Source organism: Anabas testudineus, chromosome 1, assembly GCF_900324465.2.
Source record: "Anabas testudineus chromosome 1, fAnaTes1.2, whole genome shotgun sequence".
NCBI lineage: Eukaryota > Metazoa > Chordata > Actinopteri > Anabantiformes > Anabantidae > Anabas > Anabas testudineus.
The window spans coordinates 9,500,123-9,519,574 of NC_046610.1; the positions used below are offsets into that span (position 1 = coordinate 9,500,123).

At 41.0% G+C, this 19,452-nt stretch overlaps 2 protein-coding genes across 6 annotated transcripts in view; both read left to right on the forward strand.

The window, feature by feature from the left end:
• The first annotated feature begins 3,350 nt into the window (after window positions 1-3,350).
• zgc:154142 (CUB and Tryp_SPc domain-containing protein) lies at window positions 3,351-18,066 on the forward strand. Its single transcript, XM_026359623.1, has 25 exons — window positions 3,351-3,486; window positions 4,917-5,047; window positions 6,284-6,377; window positions 7,066-7,206; window positions 7,449-7,546; window positions 8,378-8,504; window positions 8,949-9,116; window positions 9,791-10,006; window positions 10,673-10,813; window positions 11,509-11,754; window positions 11,893-12,078; window positions 13,178-13,287; window positions 13,380-13,480; window positions 13,613-13,890; window positions 14,119-14,282; window positions 14,381-14,564; window positions 14,673-14,891; window positions 15,008-15,142; window positions 15,267-15,488; window positions 15,606-15,788; window positions 16,056-16,168; window positions 16,262-16,356; window positions 16,598-16,887; window positions 17,239-17,399; window positions 17,869-18,066. Exons 1-25 carry the CDS (start codon window positions 3,351-3,353, stop codon window positions 18,064-18,066), a joined length of 4,137 nt encoding a protein of 1,378 aa, XP_026215408.1.
• Window positions 18,067-18,781: 715 nt separating this feature from the next.
• Window positions 18,782-19,452, forward strand: part of fam13a (family with sequence similarity 13 member A) — a 41,768-nt gene continuing 41,097 nt past the window's right edge. Inside the window, exon 1 of one of the 5 annotated variants that reach the window (XM_026359847.1) lies at window positions 18,782-18,993. In XM_026359847.1, the coding sequence (XP_026215632.1) occupies window positions 18,967-18,993 (27 nt within the window). In that variant the 5' untranslated portion in view covers window positions 18,782-18,966. The remainder of the gene's footprint in view (window positions 18,994-19,452) is intronic. The other 4 variants (XM_026359849.1, XM_026359850.1, XM_026359848.1 and 1 more) reach the window with 4 other exon arrangements.

Below are 19,452 nucleotides of genomic sequence, written 5' to 3' on the forward strand. Positions count from 1 at the left end.
ATCTCATGATTCTGGGGGAATTCAGGGCAGCAGCAACATCTCTGAGCTATAATTGAAGTCGTACAGATAAGTTGCAGTCCCGGTATTGGGATTTGAGATCTGCTTGCAGTGACCCAGTTAGCTTCATAAACACATCGGTGTCTTCAGCTCATATATAGGAACACTTATAGAAAGCTCTGCAGACATTACAGCTCTTGGATGGAAGCCATTTTATTTATCGAGCCATCATCAGGATGAAGTCTATCCACTTACAGGTCATTTGTTCCATATTAGATATACTTCTATCATGGGATGAGGGTTAATTACTGTTTACTGATCACATTTTGAAATTGTGGACTGGCTAATTAGAGGTGGCTTGCTGTTTAATTCTACATAATCCCGACTCTGAACTTGCTCAGGAGATTTGAGTGCTCACTTTGAATTTCTCAACATTTCTATGCTGCCTTTCATTGCCTTTCTTCTTCTGCGTTCACCTTTGTGTGTCTTTCTCCCTCTGTGCCTTCCTCTCACTGTCCAACTCCCCATTTTTCTCTCCAAGTCTCCATTTCTCTCCATCCCAGATGCTCCTTTCTCTTTGGCTCTTTGGCAATTATATCGTAATGAAGAATAAACAGAGACATGATTAAAGCTTCTGCTGGCTTCCACAAAAAGCCTGCTACTGCTTGTCTCTCCTATTTATCGTGTATTGTGTTGGCTGACTGGAAGTGAGGTTCGTCCTACTGATGGCTGCTCAGTTCCCTGTGGAATATGTGACCTACATTTGTTTGTGGTGCAGCATTGGGCTTGTGATTGTGTTCCTATATCAAACAATTCCAGTTTTCTGCAGTGTACCCTTTTGTCTATCTCTAACATTTACTATTTTGTGCCTTTTTATCTGCTCCCTCAGCACTTCGTTAGTTGTCTTCTCATTCATGCTACGCTTGCATGTATGCAGCATTTTAGAGCTCATAATCGATCCGTTACCATTCAGCTCACAAGTACACGCCTTGTGAACCTTTGCAACGAAGGATACACGTACAAAGATGCACCTTTGGAAAAAAAAAACACACAAACACCCACTAGCATGCATACACATACATCCGCAAAGGTCACCTTTCCTGGCTTCATTAGAGACTGTTTTATTATGGCTGACAGATGTGCCCTTAAATCTTAGGTCCCTCGGTGAAGCGAGAAGATCCAAAACAAACTGAACACCAATAAATGTGAAACACAGAGAGAGAGAGGGGAAAACCAAGAAAGAAACGAGACAAAGAGAGAAAGAGGAAACGTTAAGGTGCAGAGAAACAGACACACACAAGCACAAACAGCATATATCAGCATATCTGATTAATTGACAACGAAAATATATTTGTACTATGATACTGTGTAAAGGATGATTTGTTTTTTTCTGTGGGAGATAAGCAGCTTTTGTTACAATGCCTTTTGTCACAGAGAGAAAATGGAAGAAGTCCTTATCATGAGAGAAAAATATAGTGTTAAAGGGGACAGATGGAAGGCTTCAGATTTTAATATATCTAAAGTGAGTCCAGGAGATGGTTTTGATAAAACACAATCGAGCGTCTTTGTATGGAGATTCAGCCCAAGATGAAACTCCGACCTCAGAGCTTTTGTTACAACACTGCCTGTGTTACGCTGCATTGTCTGCAATGCTGCAAAGGAAGTTAATCCCCCTTCTTTTACCTGCAGACAGACAGAAATGAACTGTTGGGTCTGTGAAAGGAACACTTATGATAGACATTGTTTATGAAGAACAATGATGCTCCATAACTGCTAGATGAGTAAATAACAGTGTGTTTGTTCACCACATTAGCTTAAAAGGTGATGATCTTGTGTTTACATCTTGTTTCCACTGCCCCTGACAGGCTAAAAATAAGAGCAGGTTTAAAGTGCCTCATTGTCCTGCACCATCCTTCTTGTAAGGCCTGCTGTTAAAGCATGAACCAAGGCGCCTATAGTGTTTTAGTCATTCCAAAGAGCGAGATAAAAAACCTTTCTAGTTTTTTAGTTTTTATGCTTCAAGGCGTTGAATTGTTCCGCCTTGGAACATGAGCTGAAACATGAACTGTTACCATCAGGATGTAACTTCAGGGCACCACTGTGGTCAAGTTCCTTTGTGCCCTCCATTACAGCTCTGTTTAACAAATCCTTGTGATATGACAGTTCCTAAGGGATAATAAATAAACAAACTAATGTAGTAAAAAAGAACTGTAATCAGTTTTAAAAAAAAAAAACACCATCTGTGAATCTCACGTTGCTTAAATCCAATAATTCCTGACATGAACTTTAGCCCTGATAACCTGTGATCACAGGCGTTAACTGATAGAAATCTGTTGAGTATCAATACAATTTATGCTGAGTGTAGTTTATTAAAGAGCTATAAATAAAACATCCAGTCATCAGTTCTTCAGATAATGAATTTGTTGCTTACAGCTGAGAAAAAAACAGTTTTTGCTCAGTTGTGATGATCAATTAAAAGTCACAGCACTGTAAACTGCAGTTACATTAAAAAAACAAATAGAGCCTTAATAGACATGCTTAGAAATAAATGAGATAAGATAAAACAGGTTTCTTTAGCACTTGTGGATGCTGACATTTAACAAATGTGCTGTTTTATTTATTTATATATAATAAACAATCTTGTCTTAAGTAAAAAAAAAACATTTTGGAACTATTGAACATAAGAAATTGTTTAATACCTAGGATCAGTGGGGCCACAGAAAACCACACTGAGGATCATTTATATCAGCTGCAGGAATTCCGCTTAGCCTCACAATTTTCATTACCTAACTCTATGACTTAATGATGTGTAAGTAAGAGCTCAACATAAAACTTTTATGGAAGCGGACCAGAGAAGACACATGAGGAAAACTGCAAAAGCACTGATGTACTGCTGCAGAAAAGACTTTTTTCTGAGTCGAGTTCTTTCGCCACCTACAGGACATAACTTTTTGAACAAAAGACACAGTTGAAGGTTTGTGACTTTGTGGATTTGTAGACACAACAGATCTGTCTCCTTGAAAAGTACAATCAAGTCAATGTCACATGTGAAACCAGCATTTCTGTGCCACAGGTGAGAGGTCTGCCTTTTACCTCCTGCTTCTATCAGTTCCCTTGGAACATATCCTGATAACCTCTTGACTGGGACACCAGCAGCATCAGTACTCTACCCGCTGTTGAAACGCTGTATTACTTATGGATCAGTCACATTAATCTCACTGTCAGGCTGAGTCAGCTCAAGGTTCATCTGTGCTGTCAAAGTTCAGATTCACCCCAGCTTGGCTGTAGTTAGTAATGAGCTGGTGAATTGCTGGAAACGGACGCACAGTCGGGTGCAGGTGACTGTAAAGAAAATGGGTGGTCGATCCAAAAGTATGAGCACCCTGGAAAAGATTCTGATATTTCTCTTTGTGGCCATGACTGGTGTCTGCATCTGCCTTGTGGTCGTGTACTTTACTGACAAGGCTGCCTCTCCTACCCATCCAGAAGGTGAGTGTTGATGCTTAAAACACATTCATGTCTCTAAATCACAGTGTGGTGAAGACACACTGCACCATTGTACTGATGCTGATGTATTATTGTTTGTGTTAATTTGTGTTCATGTGCATAATAAACAGAGCACCAGTCCTCAGTATCACTGTAAAGAAGAAGTGGTAGTAGACAAACTCATAAAAAGAGAACGACAGAGAGAAATCTGAAATGAGAGCTGTACAAGTATTATTGACTGAGCAGGGAAAAGCAATTTATTTCCTTTTGTTTATTTTAAGGGTCAGTAACAGAGTAAGGAAAGATAATCTTCACTAAACCCAAAATAACTATCCATCCATTATTCATTGATTGGTGGAAACTTTAGCCGTTTGAATTATGACTTCCATGCGTGCTTTTACCATTTTTACATTTAGCTGACCTGATATGTACTGAGGTCCTCTAGATTATGTATATACTGTACTTAAAATTAACTCCAGATTACACTATTATTAGTTATTTAAGACTTGAAACAGCCTCTGGGAACAATTCTTTGATTATCTAGATCTGAAACCACGTAGTTAGGTTTCGGCACAAAAACACTGTTGTGACAGTTACAGAATTAAAAAACACTGGAATCCGTCTGCTGAGGGAAAGTCTCCTAGCTAACCTGCTCACTGTAGAACTACATCACTTGACTTTCTGCTTCGTATGTGTCATGATTACTACAACCACTAGAGGTTGCCTATTCATAACATGTATGGATAGATGTAATAAGCAGCTGCTCAGCTATAAGTAACATAAATTGTCTTAAAATCAGGTATTTTACCACATAAAACTCTCGTTTAGCACAAGTAATTGTCTAAACATGTAGTTGACATAGAGAGGGCAATTCCTGCATAGTGTGAAAACATATGTACAGACATGTGGCAACTTTACCAAGATCATCTGATCTGAGCTATGTTAAAAATAATAAGAAGCAGATTTCGAAACCTTTTTACTTTCACGCTACTTTACACACTTTTACTTACATTCTGGTCTAACTAAGCAAAGCTTAGACATCTTGTTTTTCATAACAGAACAACAATATGATTGTGTTTACAGTAATGTTCTTTCTGAATGACAAAATTTATCCCGGTTTTTTGTTCAGCACAGCTGTGATTCAGACTCTTTAACAGAAGTGGCTGCAGCCACAGGGGACAACATACTGCTACTGTGGATGATGACACAAAGTATATTCAACCCTGTTTCCAAAACATCCAGATTATTTAACTATTACATGGAAATTCTGTAGACGTCACGGTGCCCTGCAGATGATTAATCTCACTGTCCCTAATTCTTACTTTAGCACATTTATCAAGTCAACCTCTAACACTTTGGTTTATGTCAAAATAAAAAAGTAAAAACAAAAGATAACTGGATGACAATTGTCTTCCTTTCTCATGCATTTTAAGGGCCAGTATCAGGGTGTGGTGGCCCTCAGGAGCTGTCTGGAGAATCAGGCACCTTCACCAGCTGGAACTATCCCAGCAATTACGACAATGGCAAGAGCTGCACCTGGGACATCACTGTGGACCCCGACAAGGTGACATGAATCAACCATCCAGACAGTCTCTGTGTTTTTGCAGCCCTAATTTTTGTGTCGATGCAGAGTAGACCAGAGAGGCCAGAGAAGGATGCATGTTTGGGGCATTGTGAATTACTTTTAGTGATTTGTTTGGGAAACAGACAAGATGATGAAAAGTTCTTTTTCACTTTTTCTCTTCATTTTTCTTATAACGTTTTACAATGTAAATCATCACTGCATCAAACATATTCAAATAGGTCACGTTCTAGTGCAAAACATCTTAATACATTAGTTATACAAATGTTTTTAATTCAAAATGATGCATCAATATTAAGTAATTTAAATAAGACTCTAGAGGGTTGAGATGGGCACCTCCGATTAAGGCAGGAGACTGAGCCTACTTGCTTTTTAGTTAATCTCATACTGTTGCTAAAGCTACTTCCATCATAGTCTTATTAATTTAATCTTCTAAGATTGACCAGAGGTTTACATAATCAAAAAGGACTAATAATATCAGATTCTAGCTTAAAGCAAAAAGGGCAGTTTTCATTAGACCTCAGTCTACATGTAAAGTTCATAGTCGATGTTGTTGCCTTCAGATTCAAAGACAGATGATGTTGCAGGTCAGTTTTTGGGAAGGTGAGTAATAGACAGCATTTATGAATAGATTTTAAACATATTTATTTATAGAGATCAAAAGAAACTCTAAAAACTCTGCTAATCATCTCTTATTTCGATGATTATGAAAACAATTCTGTGATGTCTCTGTTTCACACGGGGTCTTTCCTAGTGTTTGTGCCTGGAGTCTAATCAGTAATCTGTAGAGTTTGTCAAGTTACTGTTGGGGAAACAGTCTTATGTGAGGCCAAGCAGTGGAGGACAGCTGCAGTGGCAGCATCCCGGCCAGATGGCTGCCTTGTCTCCTTCATTTTCCTCAGCTCTCCTCCCTCAAACACACAGGAGAAAACTAAATTCTTGATGCTTATTTATTTTCTACATTAACATGGCTACCAACCTACCTTCATGATGCAGTCGCAGCTTGTCTTCTCTCTCTGCACGTCTCCATCTTTTTTATTGCTGTCTATCCACCCAGATAAACATCAGCGGATACATGTACTATCCTCTCACATATGTACACAAACGCACTCAAATTTCACACCGCTGCCTCTCCCCTCAGCAGCACATCTCTCTCATCGACTTCTCAGATTTACAAAAGAATGATGAAACACCTCTTTTTTCTTATTTCTCTCACAGGTGATCCATCTGTGGTTTGAGGAGTTTGCTTTGGAGGACACCCAGCTTTGCATAGCTGATTTCATCACACTACGTGACTCTCTGGGAATCATAGGTAAAACTCACATCCAATCAATTTTAATCTTTGGGGGACTGCTGGAGATATGTGTTTTAAAGTGTGTTGACTCAAGATAGTTAGATAGAAATGTGCAGTATATGAGCACACGCATGCACACTTGCGCCAACTCCCTCAGCCTGCAGAGCTAAAAAGCTAAGGGGATTGAGCTTTGATGTGATGCCCAAATAAGCCCATCCATCCATGGACAGATTCAGCTAGTGAGCACACAGCCCTGCTGGTCCACTGCACTCTGCTCTACTTACAGTAACAAACACTCCAGTGCTAGTTCTTCTAGTTCACTTTTTTTCCCACTCACATCATGTTTGTCTGGAATGAGAAGGGCACATTTGGGAAATGGGTAAAAACGCGTTGAAAGAATTTAATCAAGCCCCTGTTTTAAGTGGGAATAAACTATGCAATGTGAAAAGGCACAATATTTATTGGTAATGATATATAACTAAATGCCAAATAAACAACTCTAAATATTATAACAAGACATAACAACAATAAACAGCTGATATTTGTAATTCGAAATATGGAACATGGACAGATTATTAGCCACCGGACACCAACACACCCCCTCACTCTACCACTGAAATTAACAATCTCTTCGATTTAATTGCAGAGGATGGAGTTGTGCAGTACTAAATTGTCTCCTTCTATATAATTTCTTTTGCATCTTTAGGTAAATACTGTGGCTACACCAAACCGAAGCCAGTGGTGTCGCTGACAAACCGCCTGACTGTCTTTTTCGACACAAATGACAGAAAAACAGACCAAGGTTTTAAGGCACATTACAAAGCTTTGGATCCAAAGCTAACAGCAGGTAAGACGATGACTAGAAATCAATTTTAACAAGAAAATTGCCTTGACTTTGGTATATTATTGGATGTCTGTCTTACAGTATATGACTGACCTAGAAAGTGAATGTTGTAGGGATGAGTGCTGGATAATGAGAAGTGTAGGAAAAGGGAATTGGAAAGAGGGTGGGTGGGAGTGGAGGGGGGTGCATTGTGGGTATCCTTGAGGTTTCAGCGGAGCTGAAGTGTCCTCCATTGCTCCTGCCAGAAATAGCTGGAGCTGGTGGCTTTCTCCAAGGTGACCAGGGGGATCTGATGACCCCTGGCTTCCCTGAGAAGAACTATCCAAATGGAGCATTGTATCAGGTAAAGCTGCACAGGAAAATCTGACATTTATCTGAGGATTTACAGCTACACAAAAATACGACACTATGAATATTTAACTGAGTGTAAATGTTACCAGAAGCATTCATTTCCAATATTACATTTAAAGCTGCTTTAATGTTCTCCAACAGATGCATGAACACATCTGTTTAACACATCCACAGGGAATTGTCACTTGACTGTGCAGTTCCCCACAGCTGTATGAAGCACTTGAGCACCCATTTAGCTTGTTGTTTTGATTTTACATTCTGCAGCTTTAATGTTTTGGTTGTCTCTCATAATTCACAGTAGCAATGTGTCCTGACACAAGAGGCAGCTGTAAACTGGCAATGTTTGTGTTTTATTTTATATTTTCTCAGACGTCAGAGGTGCAAATATTAAAAAAATATATTCTGTATTGTATTAGAATGTGGTTCTAAAACAAACTAAGATTTATTAGCATTTTGAAGTAAATCCATGAATTATGGATTTGAACACATCGTGTTGACAGTGCTTGTGGTCTTGATCAGTGATTAATGCATAATTAAATCAGAGTCAGTTTTGATGTCAGGGTTTACATGCTGGCTTTGGACAAACAGTCATATGGTGTTATGCGGCTGTCATTGTGATTTCTTCTTGCTGTGCTGTAGCCTGACAAGTCATTGTCTGTCCAAATAGAAGCAGAATCAGTGATATCTTTTTTTATTTATGAGTTGCAATGTGTGACACTGCAGCCCACGTTGCAGCTCTATAGGACTTGATGCAGGAAAACATGAGGGGGATGAATATGACTGTTTACTAGATTAATTGAAGAGTAATATTTTTTTCCTTTAGTGGAGCATCACAGTGCCTGAAGGTGAGAGGGTCCAACTGACATTTACCTCCTTTGACCTGGTCCCTGAGGTCTGCGGAGACTTTGTTCAGATCTACGATGGCAACAAGGCTGGCTCCTCTTTACTAGGCAAGCATGAACTGTTTCCAGTGTACTTTTAAATAAACTTAATGCACTAAGCAGGGATTTTAAAACATATCACAATGTTTTCAACCAGCAGCACAGTTTTCAAAGCTGGATGTTCGGTTACAAGGCAAAGGGATGTGTTGGAACTTTAGAAAAGACTGTGGGCTTTGTTCAACATTAACAATGCCAACTGTGCAGATCCATGAATAAAAGATGAACTCAATTAAAAGTTTGAGAAGTTGTACAATGGACACATCTTCTGGAGTCTATTTTAAACTTAATGAATTTAAATCTGTCACACTAGACTTTATTGTAAAAGCAGAACAAATGATCTACAGACATATTCCCGACAATTATCTCAACTGAAATCTGGGGATATTGCTGTTATTGTTTCAAATGTCTGTCAATGTTTGTCCCATTTTAACACTCACATTATGTCCATTAAAGGTAAATTCTGTGGTGGGGCGATGCCAAAGCCAGTAGTGTCCAGTAACAACACAATGGTGGTCCGCTTCAAATCTGACAACACTTTGACCTCAAAAGGATTCAGAGCAAATTTCCTCAAGTCCAGTCTTCCCCCCAGAACCACAACCACTCCACCTCCTACGTCTTCAGGTAGGGATTCCCACCAAACCATTTATCACGTCTACTTTCGTTCAGTCCTTTTTGATTTCCCTTAATTAGCAGTAACATCATTAATATCAGTGCTGTTGAACTGTCTTCTTAAGAAAAGTCACCAACACTGCTCCAATGTGTTATCAGTTTTTAAAACAGTGGTATCAGAGTGCAGACACTTATCTAATGAAAGTTAACACTGATGCACAATAGAGTGTAATCTCATTATCTATGTTCTCACATTATCTGTGATTGGGGGTTGTTTCCTGGCCAAGGAGAGCTTCTTGATATACCTTACATAACTACTATGCCTCCTCGTGCAGTTTTCTGTGCACACAGACATATCTCTAATCAGGCAACAGCTACCAAATAAGGATGAATGCACGAAGCTCTTTGCGTAGGAGTGGAGAAATTCCCCTTGAGGCTTATCTACTCATCACCGTGTTAAAGCTATTGGCAGACAGACAGTTTTCTCGAGTGGCCAATTAAGGTGCTACATAATGAACCATTCATGGGGCAGTTTTGTATCACTGTAAGCTGATCCTCCTTAATTGAAAACACATACACACCGATGATACAGCTTTTGATTCAGTTTCCCCTCTTCTTTTTATAGTGAGATGTGAATGTGATTAAATATTGTTTTCAACAACACTTCATCTGTTGTTACTCAGCAGGAAGTGGTGGTCCAATAATCCTCCAAGGCCGTAAAGGAGTGATCCAGTCGGTGGGTTTCCCAAATCCATATCCCGCCCACCTAAACACTATGTGGAAGATATCCGTTCCCAAAGGATTCCTGGTTAAACTGCAGATCACTGACATGGCCATCACGGGAGAGACTGGACAATGCAAAGAGGACAAACTGGTCATCTCAGATAGTTACAGTGTTCTTGGTGAGCCATATCTTAATCTTTTACTTATGCACACTAATTAAACCGTTTTTGTTGTAACATTGTGCTTATTTGTGAAGTTTTAACTTGACCCAGAATAATAATATAAGCACAGCAAATACGTAATTAAATATGAGGACTTTGGCTTATGTTTGGTCCCCTTTGCTTGACTAACAGCTCTAGTACTACAGTATGGCTCAATATATGTCCCCTGCTCTAAAACTGTTGATAAGGATCTACTTTGCAGAGAGCCTAGCGAACTATAAATTGCCTCTCCTTATTACTCAGTTCAGTGGCTGCAGTGAGGCTGATACAGCTTTATCTACTGCTGAGTTCTCATGGACTAATGCACTGAGGTGTATGCGCACAGATAGGTGATGGGAGTTTTAACACTGGTGTGTGAAATGCAGAGAGAAATGAAAGGCAGGAATGAGAGGAAGCAGCTAAAGATCTGTTGTGAAAACACAACCTTTAAAAATCAGACAAAGTCATTGCGCTAAGATTTCTTAAAGAGATAGCACAATGGCCCTTTAACATGTGAAAAATCACATTAATGAGAATTCAGAATGCACCATATGGCTCATACAGCAGTGTGTATTTACAGTTGTCCCTTCTTCTCTTCACCTGTTTTTATCTTTTACTTCTGCTCATCTTCACTCTTATATTCAGGTACACACTGTGGTTACATCCTTCCCCCACTGGTGGTCAGTGCCAGTGACACAATATCTGTCACCTTCCAGTCCGACAGCCGCCTCACAGACCGAGGATTCTCCGCCAAGTGGGAGGCTGTGTATCCTGAAGATATTGGAGGTACTGAGCACACAACATACAACTGAATCACTTAAACAAGCTGGGGTTCACCATCTTGATCATGGACACTTCAACACGGTGACTGAACCCTGACCCTGCAGTTAACAGACAGCCTACTTAACCTCCCGAGCCACAGCTGCCCTTTAATATCTTCCGTCACACTTTGTCACATATTTATAAAAGCAGCAAAAAGGAAGCCATGTGAACTCTGTCGGAACAGGTCGGAGTACAGTGTGAAGCACATAAAACAAGATAAAGCACCTTTATCTTTACCTTTGTCATAAATAACAGGTCAGAAAAAGACTTGAGACCCCACGTGTGACAGTGTAAGATATTACTTCACTCTGCTTAATAAACTTATTAGTAAGAAGTAAAAGTTCTAAGTATTACTTAAACAACGATCATCAGTAAAATGCATATATCAGAATCTGATTACTTTATTTGCATTTATATGTAAATAAAAATTATAAACATTATACACTGTTGGATAACCAGACTTGTGTCATATTTTACTAGCTAAGTAAAATTTGTAGTATTTATCTGCAGAACTGAAAAAGGGAATGAAATTAAACCAATGTCTGCATTTTGTCATGAAGAAGTTCTTATATTTTCTCTCCCACACTCCCTGTCATCACAGGTAGATTCCGTAACTTCTTCTTTACACTTACGGTCTCTTCTTCATCTTCTTGTTTCAGAAATTCATGGCTGTGGCGCTTTTTCCAGAGAGGCAACCGGGATTATCACGTCCCAGAACTGGCCTATGAATTACAAGGCTAACGCTGAGTGCATGTGGAACATCGCTTTGCCTTTGGGGAAAAAAATCACACTGACGTTCACCCACTTCGACCTAGAAGCCAAAGATATTCTAACATCCAAATGCTATGATAACATAATGGTGTACGACATCAATAGTTTGACTAATGCACTGATTCAAAAGCATGGTAGGTTGGTGTGTGGAGCTATGACAGTACTGACTGAGGCCAAAAATTCCATTTTAAACTTAATTAAGAAAACTGTATCTACACTGATTATTGTGACTGTTAATTGTATGGACAAATTATTCTTTCACTTCATTTCAGGTCCATTTTGTGGTACAAAGCTGCCTAGTACCATCCAGACAAAAGGCAACAGGCTGCTGATTCGTTTCCATACAGACTTATTCACTGAGGCCAAAGGCTTCAGAGCCTATTGGACAACAAACCCCAGTCTGCCTGCTCCCACTGAGCCGCCTGTCCAGCCCAACCCCTGGGACGACATCACCATAGGTGGGGTATCTGAGGCGGTTTATAACATTTGCATTAAACCCCTGTGTTACAAGTAAAGCTGCACTAATCTGTACTTTTCAAAGTAATAAAGGTAATTATTTATAATGCGAAGCTCAAAATGATGGCCTTTGTGGCCAAAGAATTAGAGCAGTGAAGAGTAAGAACTAAAATGATCAGTTTTATCATTTATGAAGTAAAAATGCTAAATACTTTCTCAGTACATGTGAGTCACTGACCATATTTTAGTGTTTACTCTACTGTGTGGATGAATATTTTTATCATACCCACAGTGTCAAATGTGAAATATTGTATTTTCACTACACATATGATCTTCCATTCCATTAAATCTAATTATCTAATGTATGTAACACACAGTTTTAGCTTAGCACAGCAGTGTCATCAATCACCAATCGACCAACACTAACAGCTCCTTAGAAGCTGCAGAGGTCTACCCCATATTCACCTGATTCATGCTCCTTCTCAGCTTCACTACTTCTTCATAATCCTCCTCCTCTCTGTGCCCACATGTGCAGTAAAGCAACATGACTTGGTTTGCTGAGAACACAATGTGAGCTGACTTAGTGCTTCACTTTCATTCCTTACTGCCTGTCACCTGATTCCCATTCTTCACCCGGTGATGAGCCCCAGGTGGTCCAGGCTCCTGCCAAACCATCTGGTGAAATAGAGTTTTATAGATGTTGCTGCCTTTAGGTTTTTTTTCCTCCCTAGGCTTTCTGACCACAGGTGCCCAAAGTGTTGGGTGAACCAAGAGGAAGGGAGAAAATGTGGGATAAGAGTGACCAGGATGATTTAACATCGAATACTCGGATGATCAAAAGAAACATACTGTATCTTCACATTCACAGTGATGACTTGGAAATTGCGATTTTCGACTCATTGTTTGCACCAAGATTGTGGTGTTTTATGCGGACACATGCAGACTAGATTAGACACTTCACTGTAGCCAAGATTGGAAAGCTGAAAGCTGCTTATCTGCTAGCTGCAGTCGACTGTATAGTGAAACACACAAACAAATTCATTCAGGATTACTCAGCCAGACACAGGATATTTTTTACCATATCTTCCAATGATTTTCCAGACTGGCCTCGTACATGTGGGAAGCCCGTCATTCCTCCAAATGTTGTGTCACGCATAGTGAACGGAGAGCCAGCCAGGCCCCACTCCTGGCCCTGGCAAGTATCCATGCAGGTGAGAAATATCGAAGAGTAATTCAGTAACATTAGCCAGTTGTGTTTATCATCTTTAATGATTACTATGCTGATATCCTCGATGACTTTCAGGTCTGGCCATCCAGTCGTCCAGAGCCCACTTTCTTTCACACCTGTGGCGGTACCCTTATTCATAAGAACTGGGTACTGACAGCAGCTCACTGCTTCATAAGGTAAACGTCCTGTTTCACCATCTACACATGCACGTAAAATGAAGCTTCAACACCTTTGGTTATGGTTTACAGTGCCCTTAATAAGAGCAACTGTATGTTTATGATTGATTAAAGTGCTGATTTCCTCCCCAGGTATGCAGATGAGCTGCAGCGTTGGCGCATGTGTCTTGGCAAACACAACCTGACCTTCACAGAGCCGAGTGAACACTGCTTCAATGTGTCTGGTATATATCGTCATGAGGGCTTCCAATATCCCACTGTGCCCACGGTGGAGTTTGACATTGCCCTTGTCAGGTTGGACGGGGAGGTGACACCCAGCGATGAGATCTCTTTCGCCTGCCTTCCCTCCGAGGAAGAAGTCTTACCTGGGGGCAAGAAGTGCTACGCCACAGGCTGGGGAGATGAGACTGGTGTGCTTTCAGTTTTATTTGACATACATACAGTCACGTGTCTACACTGACTTAAAAAATAGTAGCCTCATCTTTTGAAACTAGCTTAAAGTTATATTAAGTAAGATATACTGTATCCGCTACCAAACTCCTCATAATGAATTTCTACTGGTAATAATTAATTGTTCATTAGTCTACATGCTCTCTGCTGTACTTAATGTGTCCTTAATCTACTTGTATGTTTGTCAGGTGATTCACTTAATGCTAAAGTTGCTGAGGCCCTCAACCAGGTCGCCCTTCCCGTTGTGCCGTATGACACGTGCAAGAGGATGGATTACTGGTGGTTCCAGGTCAAGACCTCCATGATCTGCTGTGGTTATACCCTGCCTGATGAACTCAAGTCTGTCTGTCAGGTGAAAACCTACAAAAGCACAGGATTGATCTAATGGATTTACACTATTCTGTTCACCAGAATTTCACGAATCTCTGCTTTTATGTGGATTTGTCACAGGGTGATTCAGGGGGTCCTCTGGTGTGCCAGGTTACTGAAGGTGGTCCATGGGAAGTTCATGGTATAACCAGTTTTGGCCCCATTGGATGCATTATGAATAAGAAGCCGTCTGTGTTCACCCGCTCCTCTGCCTACCTACCCTGGATCAGAAACGTCATTCGTAGAGACCTCTACAATGAGCACAGTATGACTCCAGATGGTCCAAACTGACCCACTTTGCAAAAAAAACTAAATATGGTACAAAGTCTTTTTCTTTTTTTTCTGGTTTTCACCCTCTGTCTTTCCGGTGTAGCATCTGGCTGTGGCGGGCCAAAGGACTTGACTGGCACAGGTGGCACCGTGTCCTCCATGGGTTACCCTGGCAGCTACAACAACAAAGCCCGTTGCCAGTGGAACATCCAAGTATCCACTGGCAAAATAGTCCACCTCCAGTTCCACAATTTCTCCCTGGAGGAAAGTCAGATGTGCATGAATGACAAAGTCAGCCTCTCAGACAGAATAGGAAATCTAGGTATGGGTGCTGAATATCTGTTTTCTTCTTCTCTCCAGCTATTAATGAATTTGCTGATACTTTGATGTGGTTACTGCTTCATGTTAAGTCTCTCTTTCATATTCACCTCTTCTCAGGCACATACTGCAGCCATGTACCCCCTGAAGACTTGGTGAGCGATGGAAACACGCTTCGCATCAGCTTCTCCTCCAACGACAAGGTGGTGGACACAGGCTTCACTGCCACCTGGAGGGCAGTGGATCCTACAGACGGTAAGAGAGGGGAGAAGTGTACCTGACAAGACACTGAAGCAAAACTAATATCTGTCTTGCTTTTCCTTCTTCACATTTCCTCTTTTTGCTCTCCCCTCCCTGCTGTCCACACACACACACACAGCTCCTTGTGGTGGAAGTTACAGCAGTGCTCAGGGTGAAATCACCTCTCCCAACTGGCCCAGTGACTACCAAGCCCAGTCTGTGTGCACATGGCGTATCACTATTCCTTCAGCAAAAAGTGTGCACGTGGTCTTTACTCACTTTGAGCTGCAAGCTGTAAACATGTTCGGAAACTGTATTGACTATGTGGAGGTCTTCAATGGAGAGAGCATGGCATCACTAGGTAGGTTATTGTATTATTGTATTGTACTGTATATGTTTGCATTATTAGTTGGTGTGTTTTAGGTGTTGTTGTCACTTTACAACACGAAACTTGTACAATTTTTTGTCTGTTCTTCAGGTCGATTCTGTGGCTTTGCCCCCCCACCCCTCCTCACCATACCTAGCAACACAGTTGTCATTCGCTTCCTCAGTAATGGAGCCAATCAGCAGCAGGGGTTCCGTGGTTACTGGACCACTGATGCCAGTGTAATCCCAACTTTACCCCCTCCGACTCCTAACCCATGGGATGACATCACTATCAGTGAGTGTTGGCCTTGCCCCACAGCAGCCCTGTCTCTGATGTGCGATCATGTTACTGTATGTGGCGAAGTGTGTGAAGATTGGTTAAAAAAAAACCTTTTGATTCTCCACTCCCGCTATACTGATACAGGATATCTTTGCACGTCAGCTTATGTTTTGCTTTTCTATTATGCTGGTGTTTGTAAGATTTATCGCCCTGTGTACAGAGGCCAACCATGTAAATAGAGCCTCTGAGGCACTTTACACTACACTTACTTTCTCTTCTCAGACTGGCCAGAAAATTGTGGTAACCCAGCCGTGAAACCCAATACAGCCACCCCAAGAGTGGTTAATGGAGAGGAGGCGATCCCCCATTCCTGGCCCTGGCAAGTCTCCATGCAGGTAATTAAACTCCTGTTTCTCTGTGTGTCTGACTGACTAACGGTGATGGATGAGAGCTTTTATTTTGTGAAAAATGTATTTCTTTTCTCTTAGGCTTCACCAATGTTTCCCATCCCTTACATGCACGGTTGTGGAGGTTCTTTGATTCACGAGGAATGGATCCTAACGGCTGCTCACTGTTTCATGTTGTAAGATATATCTACAGTATGATACATGCCGTTGTAGAAGTGCCTATTATCAATAAAGCTGGTAAACATACTGTAGTTTGCCATTCACCAAACCACAGGCTGAACAACACAAAGCTGTAACTGCAGGTTTAAATGCAGCTCTTTTTTGTTGTTTTGTCCTAGTTAACAGTGTGCAATTCATTCATAGAGAAAAGTAAGTTTAATTCTCTCCCTTGTGGTAAATTTTCCACTTGCTCCCCAGCCCTCTGAATAAACCCTCCTACTGGCGCATGTGCCTGGGGAAGCACCACATGAATTCCTCTATGGACGTCCCCTCAGCGGAGGCCTGCTACAAGGTGGACGGCATCATTCGCCACGAGGGGTTTGTCTACGAGCAGGATCGCACTGACATCACCAACGACATAGCCTTGGTGCATTTGGCCAAGCCTGTCAATATGACAGAGGAGATCAGCGCCATCTGTCTGCCCAGGCCCGGGGCTGTGGTGCCTGCAGGGACAGCCTGCTTTGTCACTGGCTGGGGAGACGAGAAAGGTAGAAGTGATCAAACATTTGACTCTCCAGTAAAGTACCTGTAGTTTTAAGGTGGAAGGCGGCCAAAAGTCAAATTTAATAACTGTCACTTGCATTTTTCAGTTTATAATTTAAATATATGGAGCATTATTTTTGCATACTAGATAAGCTACTGATGTATGTGACCTATAAGACATGTAATGTACATATGTAAGATAATTCCTGCACCCAGCCTCACTGATGGCCTCCTAAAGCCTTTTCAGGCGACAGTGTGCTGCTGTTTGTTTGATTTGCTGTTTATATTTGTGTAATTGCATTAATCTTTATGTATGTTCTCTCTACAACAATATAAACTTCACTCTTCCATCTCAGGTAACCTGTTCCCCAAAGTGTCCGAGAAGCTAAATCAGGCAGCCCTTCCTGTTATTGACTTCCAAACCTGCAGTAAACCTGCTTACTGGTGGGACACCCTCAGACCCTCCATGATCTGTGCTGGGTACGAGTCCCCAGATGAGCTTAAGTCAGCCTGCCAGGTGGGTGGACGCATTCAGCTTTGGAAACTGTGGATGGTCCTTTGTGTTGAAATTCTCTTCAACATTTCTCACACATACTTATATAAGTGTGCTGGCCTCTAATTGTTGGGTTGTCTTTTATGTAACACCCTGGTAGCTGTTTTGTTTGTGATCAGTCAGCCTTGATTACAAACGGCTGCCCAGTTTTACAGAGTAATTGGGCAAAAGAACATAGAAGCATTATTTGTTTGCCATAATGAGTGACCGTGCAACAAGCGCATGGGAAGATTAGAGATGTAGAAAAGTACTTCAGCAAAACATTGAAGAGGCTTTGGAGTTTTATACAACATCCTGCTGACATTCGTCTGCACAAACCCAGATTTTTTAAACCCAGAAATGATTTACATGTTCGCTGGTGCACCGTCTTACCTGTGCAGTAATGCTTTGTGCACCTTCCTACCTGTGAAGTGCTTCTCTTTCTCTTCCTCAGGGTGATTCTGGAGGCCCTTTCGCCTGCGAGGCCGCTGGAGCCAACACAACCTGGGAGGTTCACGGTGTGGTCAGCTTCGGACCTCAGGGCTGCATCAAAGACAAGAAACCTTCAGTATTCACCCGTGTTTCCGCCTTCAGTGACTGGATCGCCAACAATATCAAGAAATTTATATATGAAAATGGAAAAAAGAGCTAAAACTGTGTTTCGCAGAACTGTTTTTAAATGATGTTTAATGTCTCTCAGATCAAGTTTGTACCTTTTTATTTTGGGTTTATCAGTAAATGTTGGTCTGTTCTGCAGTTTTACAGCTATAATATTGAGTTATACTGACTCAATATTATATTCTACCAGTGAGGAATGGTATTAGAACAACTTTTATTTTACATTGTATTTAATATTTCGTAAAAATGCACCAAATATTTTATGTACAACATAAATACTAAGATTATGGATGAAATTTCAAACTATTACTTGAAATTTCACTTCACAAGACCCTCTCTTATCATGTCCAAATGTTTTACTAATCAGCATTTGCAAGTTCTTATAATTTACAATTGTTTAATTACATGTAAACTAAATTAAAGTATCAAAAACTGAAAACTCATGATTAATCTAGCGCTAATGTTTCATTCTTATAAAGTTTGTTGCAGCTTCCTCCTCCTCCTCCTCTTCTTCCCAGATTTGCCAGCAGATGAATCCTGCAGGCACAGATTGAAGGTTTTGGGTTTTAACCCCTCAATCACATGACCAGGCCAGTCAGCCAATGGCAGAGCTTGGCTCAGATTTCAGTCTAGGAGGAGAGAGGGGAATAAAGAGGGAGGAAGAGAAAGAGAGAAAAGCACTAGTCTGTGCGCATGGGTGGACAGAAAATAGTTTGCCGGTACTGACAGCATTTCTTCTCACCCTCTCCCACCATGGATTATTAGTGTTGTGTTTTTGGAGCGTTTGGATGGCACAGTTTAAGGCGAAAGGAGTTCCCACCGCTGGGAAAAGTCCAAAAGTTTGTTCTGGAACAGAGTGAGAAGAGGAGGAGGGAAGACAGCAGCATTTTTTTCCCTTCATCTTCGCCTCTGCAGGCGTTTCTTCTGTGGGAGAATGGGGGCAGGAGCTCTGACCATCTGTGTGAGTAGGAACTACAAAGCCTGAGTTGGCTCAAAGACTCATTCAACCTGTGATTAGGGGCTAAACTGTGCATAACGGGAGAGTTACCAGCCTACACACTCCTTCAGGATGGTGTGTGTTTGGTGTTCTGAGAGACGCTGAATGACTTTTTAAAATGTCAAGGAGGGACACGTCTCTGTAAACTTCCCATAATCTAAAGTAATGTTTGCAACAAATGCAAAAACTACAATCATACCTCAGCATGAATACTTTTCCACACTTTGTTCACAAAGAAAGCAGCTTTACATTGTAAACTTCACATTTTCTGCCCAAGGAATCATCCAGCGCCTCAGTGGGGAAACTTTACACAATGTTTCCATAAGAGAAATGTGGCCTTTACATATTAAAACACTTTAACTGGCTAATTTGAAAAGTATCAGTGGTTTCCTTGAGCCGAGCAGCTGTTCCTTGTGTTGCCTG

Coding starts and splice junctions, on each gene's coding strand:
- zgc:154142 (XM_026359623.1), top strand. CDS start 3,351: ATGGGTGGTCGATCCAAAAGTATGAGCACCCTGGAAAAGATTCTGATA. Junction 10,007..10,672: donor AGATAGTTACAGTGTTCTTG/GTGAGCCATATC, acceptor TCTTATATTCAG/GTACACACTGTGGTTACATC. Junction 17,400..17,868: donor AGCTTAAGTCAGCCTGCCAG/GTGGGTGGACGC, acceptor TCTCTTCCTCAG/GGTGATTCTGGAGGCCCTTT.